This window comes from Martes martes, assembly GCF_963455335.1.
Source record: "Martes martes genome assembly, chromosome: 15".
Classification (NCBI taxonomy): Eukaryota; Metazoa; Chordata; class Mammalia; order Carnivora; family Mustelidae; genus Martes; species Martes martes.
This window is the reverse complement of record NC_137903.1, coordinates 69,070,967-69,089,637: the sequence shown is the minus strand read 5'-3', so window position 1 is coordinate 69,089,637 and position 18,671 is coordinate 69,070,967. Positions and strand designations below refer to the sequence as shown.

At 48.7% G+C, this 18,671-nt stretch overlaps 1 protein-coding gene across 1 annotated transcript in view; it reads left to right on the top strand.

The window, feature by feature from the left end:
• The window catches only part of MPZL1 (myelin protein zero like 1), a 55,030-nt gene that overhangs the window by 24,344 nt on the left and 12,015 nt on the right, over positions 1-18,671 (top strand). The window contains exons 2-4 of the mRNA XM_080825139.1: positions 12,699-12,865; positions 15,813-16,026; positions 16,715-16,847. Of these exons, the coding sequence (XP_080681265.1) occupies positions 12,699-12,865; positions 15,813-16,026; positions 16,715-16,847 (514 nt within the window). The remainder of the gene's footprint in view (positions 1-12,698; positions 12,866-15,812; positions 16,027-16,714; positions 16,848-18,671) is intronic.

Sequence of the window (18,671 nt, the reverse complement as noted above, 5' to 3'; positions counted from 1 at the left end):
TCTGTGTATACATTTAAACTTGTGTGTGATTAAGAATACAGTAGTGCACCGCCCTAGTCTTTTTTAAGAAGTTCCCGTCTGTGTGTATGCACTAATAGAGTTTTACAACGGAACATACCTGTACCTGCACTCAGCCAAATAAATGCCAGGCAAGGTTTGGCTCATATGCTTCCGGCACCGTCTTACCGTACTGCAGGACAAAAGTGGAGCCTGATCGCTCAGTGGTTACCAGTTGAGAATCACCTGAGGGCTTTTTAAAAACCCTGGAGCCCAGGCCACACCCCTTAGCAATTAAATCACAGTTCCTGGGGCTAGAGGTGGGACACGGACACCAGCATTTGCCTTTAATAGACTGTTTTTCATAGCAAAATTGAGAGAAAGGTTATATATCCATATGCCATATACCCATACTGTCCCAGACGTGCGTGGCCTCCCTCGTTATCAACCTCCCCACCAGCGTGATGCATTTGTTGCAGTCGATGAACCTGCATTGATAAATCATAACCACCTGTAGTCCATGATTTCCATTAGGGTTAACTCTGATGTTGTACCCTCTGTGGGCTTGGACAAGTGCACAGTGCCTTGTATCCGTCATTGCCATGCAGAGCATTTTAGTAGTTTCCGTAGGCATCAGTACCTCTTAAAGCTCTCTAGGTGATTCCAGTGTGCGGCCAAGGCCCAGGACCACTGCGCTGTCTTGTAGTTCTGGGCCTTACTTATTATTCTGACTTGTATGTGAAAACTCCCTCTGTCTTCTTTATACATCTGGTTCCCCATAAGATCCCACGTTTTATTTGAATAAAAGATTCAGTTAGAGCTTGATAATCAGCATATTGAAGAGAGTGGTGCTTTGGGGTCAGAATATCTGAGAGTCAACTTTTGGCTCCACATTGGCCGGATAAGTGATTTGGGCAAGTTCCTTGGCCTCTCTGTGAGCTTCTGTGCAGTAGATAACACCCAAGAGGATTGTTAAAAAATACTAAATGTCCCCTAGTTCAGTAATGCTTTACCCATAAGAAGCACTCAGTGAGTGGTGGTTTTCTCGTTGCGTCCTTTTTGCCTTATTTTGGAGGTGAGGAATGCCCTTCTCATCATTGACCACAGGCATATTTTTCTCCAGTCACATGTTCTGTTGTTGGCTCTAATATTTTGTGGGGTTTTTTTTTCTGATTTGGATTAAATCGTGGTTCAGGTATCTTCTAACATAATGTAGACCTTCTGAGAAGATTTGAGCACTCAGAAAGATAGATTTAAGTACAGTGGTCTCCTGTTTGCATGAAATTGTATAAGCCGTTTCAGCACATAAGAAATATAAGCTACGTGAGAGTGTTATTTTTTCTTCGTAAGATGGGCCCCCCAGAGGCTTCCACGTATCCTTTACACGGAGCACTTTAGTCCACTAGAATCTCTCAGAAGTGACATGATTTGATTTTTCACTTTTATCCGTTTGCTAAGAACTGAGAAAGCTGGGACACCTGATGTGGAGGACGCAGTTCGGGTTGGCTATGGTCGTGGCATTTGTGTTGATTGCTTGACTAGACATTTTGGCCTTTTAAAAATTAATTTTAAAAAAATTTTTTAAAGATTTATTTATTTATTTATTTATTTGACAGAGACCACAAGTAGGGGAGCAGCAGGCAGAAGGAGAAGGTGAGGGAGAAGCAGGGAGAGGGCTTCCCACTGAGCAAGGAGCCCGACGCAGGACTCGATCCTGGGACTCTAAGATCATGACCTGAGCCAAAGGCAGTGGCTTCACTGACTGAGCCGCCCAGGCGCCCCGTTTTGGCCTTTGATGGAGGCCCTGCGCTATGCCAAGTCTGTACTGGGACTGGGTGCAACCTGGGGGCCCAGCGCCATGCCCCGGCCCAGCCTGCAGATATTTGTTCATTCTTCGCCAGGAGACGGTCAGTCCTTACGGGGCAGAGGCTGAGTCCCCGTGTGGTTTGAAAGAATGAGTCGCTGGCAGACAAAAGAAAAGCGGTAGCAGGAAAGAAGGATGAACAGTCCATACATAGAGGAGGGCAGAGAAAAAATACTAGGGCTTTAAGGAGTCATATGATTAGTTAATGACTGGCCTGATTCAGGACCTTTTGAATGCCTCCCATTTGAGAAACAGAAAGACTTTTGTTGGTACAAAAAGGGTTAAAGACAGAGATGTGGCCAGCGGGACATTGCTTGTGAGTGGAAGGAGTGGCTCTGAGAGGAGTTCAGTAACCCTGTGTGTTAGTGAAAGTGCACAGGCCTTCTTTTATTATTATCTTCTCCAAGATAAAGGCTTGTTTGTTTTTTTAATTCCGGTATGCTTAACATCAGGTGTTAGTTAGTTTCAGGGTTACAGTATAGTGACTCAGCCGTTCTGCACACCACTCAGCGCTCACCGTGGTGAGTGTGCTCTTAACCCCTTCACCTGTTTCCTCTGTCCCCCCACCCTCCTGCCCTCTGGTGACCATCAGTTTGTTCTCTGTAATTAACAGTCTTGGTTTGTCTCTCTTTTCCCCCTCGTTAATTTGTTTTGGTTCTTAAATTCCACATGTGAGTGAAGTCATAGTCTTTCTCTCACTGGCTAATTTTACTTAGCATAATACTCTCTAGATCTAGTCATGTTTTATAAAGGGCAAGATTTCATTCTGTTTTATGGCCAAGTAATATTCCATTGTATTATACATACTACATCTTCTTTATCCATTCATCTACTGATGGACACTTAGGTTGCTTCCATAATGTGGCTATTGTAAGTAATGCTACAGTAAACACAGGGGAGCTTGTATCCCTTTGAATTTTTTTGAGGTAAATACCCAGTAATGGAGTTACTGGAATATATGATAGTTAAGTGTTCGACTTTTTTGAGGAGCCTCCATACTGTTTCCCACAGGGTCGCACCAGTTTGCCTTCCCACCAGCAGTGCACGAGGGTTCCTCTTTCTCCACATCCTCACCAACACTTGTTTCTTTCTCTCTTTCTTTCTTTTAAATTTTAACCTTTCTGACAAGTGTGAGGTGATATCTCATTGTAGTTCTGATTTGCATTTCCATGATGATGAGCATCTTTTTCATGTGTCTGTTGGCCATCTGGAGATCTTCTTTGAAGAGATGTCTGTTCATATCTTCTGTCCGTTTTGGTTTTTTGTTTCTAATTTGACAGAGATCACAAGTAGGCAGAGAGGCAGGCAGAGAGAGAGGGAGAAGCAGGCTCCCTGCTGAGCAGAGAGCCTGATGTGGGGCTCGATCCCAGGACCCTGTGACCATAACCTGAGCCGAAGGCAGAGACTTTAACCCACTGAGCCACCCAGGCGCCCCTCTTCTGTCCATTTTTAATTGGGTTGTTTGTGGGGTTTCTTTGTGGTGTTTTGTTACAGTTCTTTATATATTTTGGACACTAACCCTTTATCAGACATGTCATTTGCAAATGATACTCAGTAGGTTGTCTTTTAGTTTCGTTGCTTGTTTCCTTTGCTATGCAAAAGGTTTTTATTTTGATGTAGTTTCAATAGTTTATTGTTACTTTTGTTCCCATTGCCTTAGGAGACATATCTAGAAAGATGTTGTTACAGCTGATGTCAGAGAAATTACTGCCTGTGCTCCTTCTAGGATTTTTTAGGGTTTCAGGTCTTACATTTAGGTCCTTAACCCATTTTGAGTTTATTTTTGTGTGTGGTGTGAGAAAGTGGTCTCATTTCATTCTTTTGCATGCAGCTGACCCAGTTTTCCCAACACTATTTGTTGAAGAGACTGTCTTTTTCCCATCGCATATTCTTCCTCCCCCCTTGTGTGTTAATTGGCCATGTGATTGTGGGGTTTTGTTCTGAGCTCTCTGCTCTGTTCCATTGATCTGTGTGTTTCTGTGTCGCTACCATGCTGGTTGGATCACTACAGCTCTGTCATGTAACTTGAAGTCCGGAATTGTGATGCCTTATGTTTTGTTTTTCTTTTTCAAGGTTGCTTTGTCTATTTGGGGTCTTAAAGTAGTACATACCCCTTTCTTATTGAACATTTCAAAAGATGAGTCTCCTTTGGGATTCCCTCATCTAGATTGGAAGAAGACTCTTGAACCCTATGTAAGCTTCCTCCAGGATCGCCCTCAGTGTCCTAACCTGACCCCGAGCAACCCTGCGAACACTGGGGCCTTACCGTCAGGGCATTTGTTGTGCAGCGAGTATGCTTTCTGTGCCTGGTTTAGTTGGTATGTTTTATTTTTCTCTCTCTCTGTCCTTCCTTCCTTCCTTTTTCAAACAAACGTTTGTTGAACACCTTAACACAGGCATTTGTGAGGGGACGAGAACATGATGATGAACCACGTGGACACAGTCCCTTCTCTCCTGGCTCCAGCAGATATGTGAGGAGCCGTAGCGGTGCCCGGCCGGGCCGGATGCCAGGAGCACAGGGTGCCGAGTGTGGGCAGGCGCTGGTAGGAAGTCACTTTTAGATTGAGGCCTGGAGCATAACTGTAGACAGAGTGTAGAGGAGTGTGTTCCTGACACGTGAAACACTTTTTTTTTTAAAAGATTTTATTTATTTATGGGGCACCTGGGTGGCTCAGATGGTTGGGCATCTGCCTTTGGCTCAGGTCGTGATCTCAGGGTCCTGGGATGGAGCCCCACATCAGGCTCTCTGCTTAGTGCGGAGTCTGCTTCTTTCTCTCCCTCTGCCCTACCCCTGCTTGTACACTCTCTGTCTTTCAAATGAATAAAAAAACTTTGAAAAAAAGATTTTATTTATTTGCAAGAGAGAGGGAGGAAAAGAGAGCACAAGCAGGGGGAGCAGCAGGCAGACGGAGACACAGGCTTCCCACTGAGCAGGGAGCCCAACATGGGACTTCATCCCAGGAATCTGGGATCATGACCTGAGCTGAAGGCATACGCTCAACAGAGCCACCCAGGGATCCCACATTCTGGAATTTAAAAAGTAAATGTCTTATTAGCTTACTGTTGTCTTCCTTTCTTTAAAAAGACAATTATTATTATGAAAAATTAAATACAGAGGAATGTACATGTGTGTTTTCAGTTTACAAAGCTAATGTTTGGTGTTTTGTTTTTTTTTTTAAGATTTTGTTTATTTATTTGAGAGAGACAGCAGGAGAGGGAACACAAGGAGGGGGAGTGGGAGAGGGAGGAGTGGAGAGCGCGACGCAAGGCCAGATCCCACCTGGGATGGTGACCTGAGCCAAAGGCAGATGCTTAACAACTGAGCCACCCAGGCGCCCCCGAGGAGCTAACGGAGCTAACATTAAAACGCGCCGGGGGCGCCTGGGTGGCTCAGTGGGTTAAAGCCTCTGCCTTCAGCTCAGGTCATGATTCCAGGGTCCTGGGATCGAGCCCGACATCGGGCTCTCTGCTCAGCAGGGAGCCTGCTTCCTCCTCTCTCTCTGCCTGCCTCTCTGCCTACTTGTGATCTTTGTCTGTCAAACAAATAAATAAAATCTTAAAAAAAAAAAAAGCGCCTCCACGCCTTCACTACCTACCCTAGGAAATCGAACGTCAGCAGCATTGCGCGCCTTTTTCATCCTGTCCCCTCCACCCTCTTCCACTTAGACCCCCCATCTGAATTGTGTTTCATGTTCTTTTGTTTTTCTCTTCAGTATGTTTTAAAAGGTCATATTTATGCTTGTGTTAGGAGATATTATGATATCAGATTAACACTGTGTGCAAATAGCCAACAAGAGATAGGCCAGAAAGCTATTTAAATAAACTGCTTGATTGTACTCTTTTAGGCAGGAGAATATACTGGTAACATCAAAGTGTTTCCAAAAAATTTCAAAACAAAAGCCTTATTTCAGTTTCAAGGAAAAACAGCGGGGGTTGTTGAAAGGGCGAGGTTTTTACAAAGCAGGGTACTACAGACGGACCCGTAGTGATAAGGACAAGGAGCGGCTTCCATCGTTAAGTTTCAGGGTCCCTGCCTAGGCCTTGAAAGTGTGTATTCATTCATAATAATGCTATTCCCGTGTATTTCAAATGATTTCATGGTATGAGAATTTGAATTTACTTGGCGTAAGACCATTTGGCATGTTAATTAGGAGGCATTATTGACATCGCGTTACTTCAGTAATTCAAAATACTGAAATAGATCCTGTCAGGGCGCCTGGGTGGCTCGTGGGTTAAGCGCCTGCCTTTGGCTCAGGTCGTGATTCCTGGATCTCTGCTCTGTGGGGGGCTGCATCTCCCTCTCCCTCTGCCTGCCACTCCCCCTGCTTGTGCTCTCTCTCCACCCCGTCTGTCAAATAAATAATTAAAAAAAAAAAAAGAAATGGATCATGTCAAAATATAGACTCTTGGCCAAACTATTCTTGAATTGGCTTTTTCTTTGTGATTGCAGTGGATGCTGTTTTGTTTTGTTTTTTTCCTCAACTGTTGTGGTTCTCCCTCTGAAATAGAAGAATATCAAAAGGGTGGGTCTCATAGTTAATTACTGTAGAAATGACTCCTGGTGAGTTGATTTTGCAAACTCTTTGATTCCTCATCAGATGATTTTTCAGGCTTTTTTCATTTGAATTAATCTCCCAGAAGAAGGGTTGTCCTTGGTCCAGTGTCTTGCCCTCTGAAGGCAAGTGTAGCTTAGCAGGATTCCTTCCCCCCAGGAAGAAAGTAAGCTCAGCGCCTGTTACCCTTTTGGAATTTACATGTAAGTTAATATATAACTCAGAATCCAAAGTTGGCCGGATAGAAAAGCGTTTAGACCTCACTTAACCTTGTATTTCGTTCCGTTCCCTTCTGTGTTTTTATTCCTGAGGCAGTTGGTTTTTCCAGGATTCAACAGGAAACGTTTCCCCATCTGAATTTTTGAATTAAAGCTTGAAAGTTCTCACGGCAATGTTTGCCGAGAACCTAAATCTTTGGCCTAAACGAGCCCAATTTACTGTCTCGCTCAGGCTGGGATCCGGTCCGCAGTGGCGAGGAGTGGTGGGTTTACAACAGTAGTTTCCCCACCTCGGTGTGCTTTGCATTTGCGTTTCTAGCCGTTCTAGCTGACTCTCTTTCATGACTGTGAAGACAGGCCCTCTGAGTTCCGGAGTGATTTTACTGTGTATTTACAGCACTCCTGGGGACAGGGGTTAGGGAGAGTCTGCACAGAGCGCACCGCGCCCGGTTGTTTCAGAAACCACTGAACTCGGGCCTTGCGGGAGCAGCGTGGGCTGCCCCGTGATGGTGAAACCCGCCCTTCACCCCCGAGGTGCCAGCCTCGGCCCACCGGGAGTGGCACCCTTCCTGCGTCCCCGCTGGTCGCGGGCGGGGCGGAGCCCGTGGCTGAACGCGGCTCTGCAGGCGTGGGGACCCGCTGAAGGTCCTCCCCAGGGGCCCTGGGCAGAGCACCCGGCTCGGTCTCCCCACCGCCGCCGGCTCTGCCCTGGCCTCTCCTGGCGCCACAGCTTCCCGGGTTCCCTCCCATCTCTCTGTCCTTGGGGGCGCTCACAGGCTAAGGGGCCACGACGTGACCAGGGCGGCTGCTGCAGCTCGGCTGAGGGAGAAGCCCGGGCGGGACGGCCTGAGCAGTGGCCGGGAGTTCACGCTCCTGGGGCTTCGGGGGTCTGTGAGGGCTTCTGCCCGATGCTGGCTCACTCGGAGAACCGTGGAGTGTCTTGGGCAGAGCAGCGGTACGATCCGATCTGTGCAGCCTCCCCGTGGACTGGCTGCAGCGAGCTGGGCCGAGGGGGAGCGGAGGCACCAGCTTGGGAAGCCACCCGGACGCCCCGGCTGGAAGGGAGTTGTGGCTGGGACCAGGACGGTGGCGCTGGGAGATGCAGGGACAGAGCACTCGGAGAGATTTTTTTTTTGTTTTAATTTTATTTTATTTATTTGACAAAGAGTAAGAGAGGGAACACAAGCAGGGGGAGTGGGAGAGGGAGAAGCAGGCTTCCTGCCGAGCAGGGAGCCCGATGCGGGGCTCGATCCCAGGACCCTGGGATCATGACCTGAGATGAAGGGAGACGCCCAACGACGGAGCCACCCAGGCACCCCTTGAGAGATGTTTCTAAGTAGACACAGCGTGTTTGGTGACAGCATGGAGGCGAGTGTGGGAAAGCGCCGTGTCAGGAAGCCTCAGCCGCCGGAAGGCTGGCATCGCCGCTTACTGAGCTGGAAGGGGCCACGGAGCAGTGGGTTTGAGCGCGGGAGTCAGAAAGTCGGTCCGCACATACTAAGTTTGAGATGCCAGTTAGAGCCAAGTGAGGCTGTTGATGGACGTTGTGTGTCTGTGTGTGTGTGTGCAGCATTTAGGGGGTAATTACAGCCTTAAGACTAGATGAGGTCATCAAGAGAAGAGGTCAGGGGTCAGCAGGAGGGTCTGGAACTCTCCGAGTGCGGAGGTCAGGAGAACCAGAAAAGGAGCAGGCAGTGAGATGCGAGAACCGACCAGTGGCGTTTCACAAGTCAGACTGAGAACCGTTGTTCCAGGCGGGAAGCCGTCAGCTGTGTGCCACGTCGAGGACTGAGAACTGACTGTTGATTTAGCCACACGGAATCATCGGACTCTTTGACAAGAAGAGCTTCAGTGGGGGACTGAGAATAAAAGCCTGGGTTGGTTTATTCAAGAGAATATGGGAGGAGAGACTTCGGGCACAGTAAATATGGACCATTCTTTGAAGATCTATAAAATAGAAGAGAACGAAACAGCCATCATGGTAGGGGGGCGCACAGTCAAGGTTTTTCCCATCCAGTTGGGGTGTAAATACAGATGTGGTGTATATGTGGCTGCTGGCGGTGACTCAGGAGAGTGAAACGTTCCGGAGGAAGAGGAAGAGTTGCTGACTGACATCCTTAGGCCAGAGATGAGGTCCCGTGTAGAGGGGCCGGCCCTGGAGAGGAGCACAGAGGTTTCCGGTGCGGTAGCTGAGGTGGGGACTGGGGAGGTTCTCTGCTGCTGCTTCTGCTTTCTCAGTGAAATAGGGAGCACGGTGTTCGGGGGAGAGTCGAGGTTCGAGAGGAAGATGTGAAAGTGGCGAAGTAGACGGTCTAGGGAAATGGGGAAGGATTGCTGGGCAGCATTAGGGGCCCCCTTTTAAGTTAGTGGTCATGAATTTCAGGTGAAACCAGCTTGTGGGATTGTGTACTTTTCTCTGTCTGAGCTCAGCTGTCTCAGTGGAGATGCGGGGTGGGGTGGGGGGAGGTACAGGATTGGGTTGAATGCACGGGAGGGGAGAGAAGGCAGGGGATGGGAACCAGTCTGAGTAGGACAAAACCAAGACGTGCTGAGCATGAGACTGTAAAGAGACTGGAGGGTCGACGGATTTTTAGGTTCTGCTGCGGCTGAAGGATCGGCAAAGTCCGGGTCTTGGGGGACGCGCCCTGGAAAGACAGGAGGTGGGTCAGAGAGTAGAGAAGCATGAGATTGTGGAGGGTGTGCTCGTATTAATAATAGGGTCTGGGGCCGTGGTTCTCAGCTGTGGGCAGTTTGGCCCCGAGAAGCTGTTTCAGTGTCTGGGGACATTTTTTGATTGCCACAGCCGGAAGGGGAGAGGATGCCGCTGACATCTAGTAGAGGTCAGGGACAGTGCTAAACACCCTGTTCTGCAGGGAACAGCCCCTGAGCAGGGAGCAGGGCAGCCCAGTTTTCAGCAGGGCCGAAGCCCTGGCCTAGGGAGGGATGTGGGAATGAGTGGCTGGGATAGGCCTGAGGATAAGATCACAGGGAAAGAGAAGATAAACAAAGAGGCTGGGGCTTTGGAAGGTTCATTTTAAGAGGAATGGGATCTCCAAGAGCTGGGGCAAGGGTAGCGCTGCTGAGAAAGAGAGCGAGCCAGGGATGAGAGGATGTTAATGAGGTCTGTATGGAGCCATTTTATTTTATTTTATTGGAACTGCTGATTGGCCAGAGTAGGAATTCCTAACCCTGGCTGTAAGAGCTTCCTGTCCTAATCAGCCAAAGGGTGATCTTTTTTTAAGTCACTTGTTCATTAACAAGTGATATCATTGAGTCTGTCTTAGGTTGTCTAAAAGCCACTTGGAGATTTGGTTTGTCTTTATGGTCAGAATCCGGTGACTGTAAACTCAGACCCTTGGCCCAGTTCCATCTCTCAATCACCTCTCGGGTCAGATTTTGCAAGCCAGCCTTGAGGCAGGGATCTGGCCGAAGAAAACCTTTGAGGAGACTGTTGTTAATTGGCGTTGTAGACTGGCTTCCCTTGCAGCGCTCACCACTGTGGAGAAAACCCGTCAAAATGACGCGGCGTCAGTAAGGGTTATAAACCAGTGCCGCTTCCTGAGTGACCTGGTCGGATGGCCTGGTCTCGGGCTTTGTCCTTCGTTTTGAACTCAGATGCCTTGGCGTGCTTTTCTGCCTACCCACAGTGGCAGGGAACGTCTTTTGTTTGCTTCTTGTTTGAAAGAAGGGCTTGTTTTGAGGTTTGGACCACAAATAATAATCCATTGTTCTCTATAATAATAATCCACCCTCCTTAGCAGAAAAAGTCTGCTTGATGCAGTGTGGCTATCAGTTTATTTAAGAGAATAGCCAAAAGTGCCCATTGTGTCCTGAGAATAAACATTTGGAAGACGGTTGGGAGGACTGGGGGAGGACTTGTTCTCCTCGGCCGAGAGCGGTGGTGAAGACCTCGGGAAGAAAACGTTCTGCGCAGGTCGTCAGGCCTGGCTGGCGGACCGTGCCCTTCCCTGTCGTGCTCACCTGTTACATTCAAAGACGAATCGGACCATGCGGGTACGGATGCCTCCCAAACCGTGTCCTTAAGAAATATCTTTATTTGGAAGATAATCTTTTCTGTGTTAGCTTTAATTGGTTTCCTTTTTAGGCTAAGTTATTTTCTTTGTAACCTTCATTTGATCCATGAACATGTCTTTTTTGAGTGAAGATTATTTTATTTTAGCAGCAATCCTTTAAATTCTTGCAGTTGGCTCTGCTTACAGATTTGAAAAAAGGAGCTATTTTTACATTATAAGTGATAGACATTTTAACGACTATTTCTGGGCTTAGGCTAACTGCATGAACTCAGTGGTTGAAGTGAAAATGTGACCCGGGGTGCGCAGCTGGTTCTTCTAGGGCGCAGAAACGTGGCAGTAGATACGGTTTCACTAAGGAAAGCAGAATGTGTTGTGCATATTTTTGCCTTAAATCCCTTAAAGGAAAAAGGGTCAGTTAAACAATAAACTTGACTTTTTTTTTTTTTTTTAAGATTTTATTTATTTATTTTTGCAGGAGAGGGAGAGAGAGCGTGTATCCACAGTGGAGGAGGGCTACAGGGAGGGAGGGGCAGAGGGAGAAGCAGGCTCTTCGAGGCTGGCTCAGGCCTCCCGCCCAGCGGAAGGCGGACGCTTCACTTTCTGGGCCACACAGGGGCCCCTGGCTTTTTTTTTTTTTTTTTTAAGATTTATTTGTTTTATTATAGTGCAGGGAAGGGGAGGGGCAGAGAGAGAGACAAAACTATCTCAGGCCGAGCCTCCGCCGATCGCGGGGCCCAGTGGGGGCTTGATCCCAAGATTCGGAGACCCTGACCTGAGCTGAGCTCCAGTCCGGTGCTTAATGACTGAGCCACCCAGGTGTTCTTAGTACGGCTCTAAATGAAGCGATACCGTACCCAGAATAGTCTGAATTACATTAAATGTGGAAGATGAGAAAAGTTTAGTGTGATCACAGTTGAAATTTAACAGGTAGAACTGTTTAAAGAAGTGGAAAAAAATATGCCCTCAACATTATTAAAAATAGACCATCAGGGAAGCAACCAAGATGTCCTTCAGGAGGTGAATATCCATAAATAATATCCATTATTCAGCAATAAAAAGAAATGAACGCTCTTGCTATAAAATGACATGGAAGAAACTTAAATATTACTAAGTGATAGCAGCTAATTTGAAATGGCTACATTTGCTATATGATTCCAACCACATAATGGTCTGGCAAAGGCAAAGAAACAGTAGAAAAAATCAGTGGTTGCCAGCGGCTTGGGGCAGGGAGGAGAGGAGTGAGCAGGCGGGACACGGAGTTTAGGGCAGTAGAATGATTCTGTGTTTGACTGTAATAGTGGATACATTGTCAAAACCCATGAAATGGATAGCACAGAGTGAGCCCGAATATAAAGGGTGGGCTTTAGTTAACAATATTGACTCATCAGTTGTCCAGTGTACTACACTAACAAAAGATGTTACTAATAGGGGAACTCGGGGCGGGGGGAGGGAGGGAGGGAAGAGATGGGAACCCTCTGCTTCCTGCTCGTCGTTTCTGTAACCCTAAGACTGCTCTAAGAAATAAAGTCTGGTTAATTTAATAATATGTATATATATTTTTAAAATTTTATTTATCTGACAGAGATCACAAGTAGGCAGAGAAGCAGGCAGAGAGAGAAAAGGAAGCAGGCTCCCCGCTGAGCAGAGAGCCCGATGTGGGGCTCTGTGAGGCTCGATCCCAGGACCCTGAGATCATGACCTGAGCCAAAGGCAGAGGCTTCACCCACTGAGCCACCCAGGAGCCCCAAGTCTGGTTAATTTAAAAGAAAACGTAGACATTAGGTGTAGCTGAATAGTGAAAATATCTTCTTGCTGAAAACCAGGAACAAAATCCTAGGCGGTCAGCAGTTTACCCTGCTTGCAGGCAGTACCAGGCTGTGGAACGTTCTGCTGGTCACGCGTAGTACACGATGGCCACAGATGTGCTGTAGACATCGAGTAACTCTCGTTGTCTTTGCCGTCTTCCCTCATAGATCAGCACGGTGGTGTTCGCTAAGTCCGACTCAGGCTCTCTTTGGTCTTCTCTCTCCAGTGACCCCTGGCGTGCCAGCCTTGGAGGTGTATACACCAAAGGAGATCTTCGTGGCCAATGGGACCCAAGGGAAGCTGACTTGCAAGTTCAAGTCCGCTAACACCACGGGCACGTCGACCTCGGTCTCCTGGAGCTTCCAGCCAGAGGGGACCGACACCACCGTATCGGTAGGGATGCTCACACCCTCTGGCCGGGTCTCCCTCCCCGCTTCTCCCCTGCTGTCCTGTAGCGAGTGTCCGTTCTTTCGATGGCTGGTTTGCTTCCCAAGGGACCGTGTCGACACTCGGGCTCCAGGGCCCTTCTCTTGCTTCAAGCTCTCCGGGAAGAAATAAGTTCGGCGTCCCTTAAATGCAGTGTTTTCCTTGGCCTTGCGTGGATGCCCCCCCCTCGCCGGCCCTGTTCTTCTCCATCACGTCCCCTTATGGGATTTCTCTTCCATGGAGCAGCTTCTAGTCGACCCTGCTGACCAGTCCTGGTTGATCCTCCCCATTTCAACTTTCATTTGCCCCATTTTTATTTATCTTTCTTTGAACTGTTCCTGTTTTACACACACACACACACACACACACACACACACACACACACGCTCCTTTCTGATTTAAGTACGAGGGTTTTTATTTAGGGTCCGTCTGCTTCCGCAGCAGTCGTGGGCCTTCCTGTGCAGCGGGTCCTCACAGTCGTGTGCTCTCACTCTGGAATAATTGGGGGTAGGAATGGTACGTGGGAGACTTCAGACTAAGGTGAGCGGCCGAACAGGGATGAGCGCCAGAGAGCTGACAGGAAGGTTCGTCTGTCAGCAGCCAAGTGCGGGCCGAGCAGTGTGGTGGTTCCACGTGGACGGACCATCTGGTTCTTTTTTTAATGTACTTTTAAAACATTTTATTTATTTATTTGAGAGAGAGCATGTAAGAGAGCACAAGCAGGGGGAGGGTCAGAGGCAGGGGGAGAAGCAGACTCCCTGCTGAGCAGGGAGCCCAGCGTGGGCCTCGATCCCAGGACCCTGGGATCATGACCTGAGCCGAAGGCAGAGGCTTAACCCACTGAGCCACCCAGGCGCCCCGAGGGAAACATTTGTTTATAATGTTTACTGTCTCTAGGCTTTAGGGATTGCTTCAAGCTGTGTCTCTCAGTCTTATTATTCATTATCCCCTTCCTACGGAGTGTCTTTGAAACATGCTTTCCTAATTTCTGTCCCCACCCCCCGTGAAATTTTAAGACCACAGATACACTGTTAAATCTGTGTTTTATATGTAAAAAAGAGTAAGATTTTTTTCTTATTGTTCTCTGTCCTCAGAGCCAGTATTTGCCCCCTGTGGTGAGAGGTGCCACCCCTGTTGAGAACGCATGGTTTAGAAGTTCTAGAAGCTGCTATTTGGTCATCTGTGGAAGTGGAGAGTGTCTTTTTTTTTTTTTTTTAAACGGAGAGTCTTTGTGCAAAAAATGTCCCCTTGATGCCTTTCCTGAAAGAACAAGAGTGACTGCCTGTTCATTACCTCTAGATCATGAGCTCCTGAGTGTCTCCTTTGGGAACTGGTGGTGTATATAGAGATGACTGGAGCCCTGGGAATAAAACTTTAGCCTGAGTGGCTTCACTTCCCGACATGCGATGTTGGGAAAGCTACATGTTCACTGTTGAATTAAGTCCCCAAAACAAGACCTGCTCCAGGTTGGAATATATCACACCTGACTTCCAAATCCTTAAGTGGACCTATGTCTTCCAGGATTTTCATAAAAAAGGAAGACGCCCTGGATGTTATGCCAGAGAAGGAAGGCAGGCTGAGGTCAAGTCCAGGAGATGTTAGATAACATACTCACTGGGTACAGCTGGGGGTGCCTCTCCGTGAGTTTGCATAGGAGTGAGTGAGGGCAGGAGTCGTGCGGACGTCCTGGGGAAACGGTCTGCATCGTCATGGGAACATGGCCTCAGTGCAGAAGATGCTTCCTACAGATGCAAAATTTAGCACGCATAAGTTTACTCAAATGAGTCCAAACCTGTGAGGGTTTCCCACCTGAAGTCTTCGGTAAGAGTGGGTGTGAGGGGCATCGTTCAGTCCACAGGAAATAAAACCTCACCAGGAAGACACCCAGTGGTAGTAACTTTCTCTCAAAAAGTGGGCTCCATTTATGCTCGAGACAGTCTTGTCAAGGGGCTTCAAGTAAGTCTACAAGACTTACTGTGAAGAACATGCTGTGTTTTTCATTAGCGTATTTAGCTGATCAGTTTATACTTACACACCAACCTGATCGCAGGTAATTCCTGAACGCTTAGCTGTTGATATAAGATCTTTTAACTCAAAAGCATCAGAGTATGTTTAATAAGATGAGCTGGTTGCTTTGGCTTTTATAGCTTTCCCCTGGCCGACTCCCATCCCACCAGGGAGGAAGGAGAAAGGTGCTTGGATCGAAGCCCAGCATCAGGAGAGATGCCCCGGCCCCTAGACCATACCTAGCTTCCAAGGTGCTGGGCTTGACAAGGTTTCGTTGAGAAATGAGTTCCTTTGCTAAAAAGCAGGTGTGAGGAAAGTTAGCTGAAGGCTCATCTTCGAAGAGAAGTGAGGACATCGGGGTGTCTGGGCTTCCTCTCACGCACCGGTAACATTTCCCTGGGAAACCAGTGCGTAAGAGGGAGAAGCCCGTCCGATTAACTAACTGATCTGTGGTATTTAGGCTTTACCTGCTTCAGGGCTTTCTAGAACTAAGTGGTAAACTTTGTGAATTCAGACCGAAACCTTTGGATTCACAGTCTCCATCATGGTGTGGTCACTGGCTCTGAAGGTTCGGATGGTCCTGACTTTGACTTTGGGTCCACGCCCTGTTGTCACTGTGACCTTGAACGGATGGCTTCTTTGAGTCTCCTTTTCCTTATGTATGAAGAATGGGCAGTAATCACCCCACCAGTGGCTTACTGAGAAGATTTGAGATGATACACGAGTTTATGGCTTCAGCTGAAATAGGGTCGATCCCCGTGCTTTCTAAACGCTGGTCTGGCTTCTGTCCCATAGCTCACTTGTCACATGGAGTTGTACGCCTCTCTCTAGGAAGTCTTCGCCCATTATGGAGTATGGGGTGCCTGCCTATGAGGAGAGCTCATGTGTCTTTTTTTTCTGGTTGCAGTTTTTCCACTACTCCCAAGGGCAAGTGTATCCTGGGAATTACCCGCCATTTAAGGACAGGACCAGCTGGGCTGGAGACCTGGACAAGAAAGACGCGTCCATCAACATAGAAAATATGCAGTTTATCCACAATGGCACCTATATTTGTGACGTCAAAAACCCTCCTGACATTGTTGCCCAGCCGGGACACATTAGGCTCTATGTCGTAGAGAAAGGTACTTCCCTGAGTGTTTGGCAGCGGTAACACAGTCCCCTTTGTCTCAGGTTCAGTTGGAGAGCAGGAGTGACATTTCCGAGTACGTTTGTCTGCAGTTAGGTGCCCTGCCCCCGTGTACCGGTGGCTGCGAGGTCGGGGAGCCCCTGCTTCTCCGGCTGCTTGAGCCAGGTTCCCCATCTGTATCCTTGGAGCCCACTGCCCCAAATTCAGGAATGTCCTTCTTCAGTAATAATTGAAAGTAAGACCGAACTCACAGTGGGTGGAGAGGGTGGGCAGTGGGAAAGAAGGTGCATGCGGCTTCCGTGTTCTTCGGGGAGTTTCCACGTTTGCAGAAGCAGGACAGTGTTTTCCTTTCCTTTCTTGGAAAGTAAGCAGGAAATGCAGGTTCTGGTGTCTCCTTTTGAGACAGAGTCTGCTTTGTTGGAGAGCAAATTGAGGTAAATTCACAGCCCTGGAATTTCTCTGGCTTCAGAGCATCGGGAGGGAGGGTTGTGTGGCAGACGTGCCATGCTCTGTAGCGCATCCTTCACCCGTGAGCGTGTACACATCAGTCAGACGCCAGGAGCTCGTAATGCGGACACTAAAGAGGACGTGGAAGCCGCTAAAGCACTCACTTAGTGATTTAATAAAATCCTGCTTCTCTTGGTAGCAAAGTACCTTAAAACGATTTTGTTCTTTCTCTCCAGAGGTCTTGCCCGTGTTTCCAGTTTGGGTGGTGGTGGGTATAGTTACTGCTGTGGTCCTAGGTCTCACTCTGCTCATCAGCATGACCCTGGCTGTCCTCTATAGAAGGAGAAACTCTAAACGGGATTATATTGGGTAAGAAACGCTGCTTCGGGTGCGGGGGGGCAGGGTGGGGGAGAGGATGGGGGTAGGAAAGGAATTTAAAAAACGTGAATTTTTTGTGGAGAAAGAATGGTGAAGTATTAGCTGCTGTTTGCTTTCACATCGGAGTGGGGGAGTGTGTCCCGCAGGGGCCCGCAGAGCGCGGAGGCCTGTGGGTGAGCGCGGCTGTGGCCTCCGCCCCGCTCCGGAAGGCCAGCCCTGGGTTGGGCGATCAGCACGGCCGTCTGCAGCCCCCCCGACCACAGTCAGGACTGCGAGGCCACGCACGTTCCTTTCCCGCTCTGAGTGTGGTTTGAGTCTCTCGTAGTGGTCTCACGAGGCTCTGCTTTGCAGTTGGATGAATATGAAACGCTAGTCCCAGAGCGCGGCGCTGACAGACAGCCGCAGCGGCTGTGACGTGAGGGTTTTCCCGCTCTTCCTGCTTCGTGAGCAGTTTTACTGCTTTGATCATTCTCGAATGCACGGCTGGACTCATCTAAACCGGGCTAATAAGAGTTGAACAGGAAAATATACCAGCAATAAAGAGAAGTAGATTGTCTTTTTGTTTATGGCTTCGGAAAGAGAGTACCTCGGAGCAGAGGGTGCGTGTCTAACTGAAGGACCTTCTCCCTGGCTCCAGCTGGACAGCCAGCCCGCGCACGCTAGGTAGGACTCCCAGGGTAAGACCGAGCGGAGGCCGGGTTCAGGCTGCAGCACGAGCCGGGCCCCCTGTGCACGGGCTTGCCGGCAGCAGCCTGAATCAGGGATTGTGTTCCAAGAGGATGGCGTGCCCCGGACCCCCGTACTGCTGGACGGTGGGAACCCGGGCTTCGCTGCACTGGTCTTTAAGGAGTGCCGTGTTCTAACAAGTTTGAGTGTTCAAATTCGGATCTTGTTTGCTTGGAATGCTCTGTCCTGCTGACTCTGGCTTCCCCTTTGCATGGTGAGTGCTTTACGAAGACCTGTAACTAGAGGGCTGGTTTTCAACGTGAGACTGACGCCGGCTGGTGACACGCCTGGGTCTGTAGCTCTTGCTTTGGGGCTCAGAAGGGGGCAGAACTGTGCCTTGGAATCCTGCATGGCATCGTGAATGCTGCGCTTCTTCTTACTGTGGTTTTTTTCCTCCCCCGCTTTTTCTGCCGTGGTGTGCCGCGATCAGATCCTGCTGATCTGCCACTTCTTAAGAAAAGCTGACATAGACGACACCCTGGGACTGTGGCAGGGCTGGGGTCCTCGTCCACTCCCACTAGACACATGGTAACTAATCACACTGCCCGTTGCTGTTAACATCGACGCGTGCGTGTTCCGCCCCTCGCCCTTGTCGACAGCTAACCAGCTAGCTCTGAGCTAACCCGGCAGTCACTGCGGTTTGTCCATGGGTATGTCCTGTGTTTGCACGGGCACCTTGTCGAGTGTACCATCCCCGGGGCCTGGGTTGTCAGGGTTCCTAGAGGGTTCATGCATCAGAATGTGTATGTTCTTCGTGTAGAGTGGCTGTGTGTGTGTGTGTGTGTGTGTTAGTGTTCTTTCATATGTGAACTGTGGTGTTGGTGATTGAGACCCTCTTTGTGTCAGGTCTCCGGACCATTTTGGCGTCAAAGGTCAGAGCTTCCTGTTTTGGAGAAGATGCCATTCCCAGAGCACATGTTTGCTCAGGTCTTAGTAACCACACTTGAATGTGACTCCCCCCCCCCGGCCAAGACAGACTCCTGAGAGTTGCTTTAAAAAATGCATCATAAAGGACTTAAGCTCTGACAAGTAGCATTAGAGAATCCCTAATGAGTTACCTCCTGCAGTCACTCTGCCTTTATTTATGAG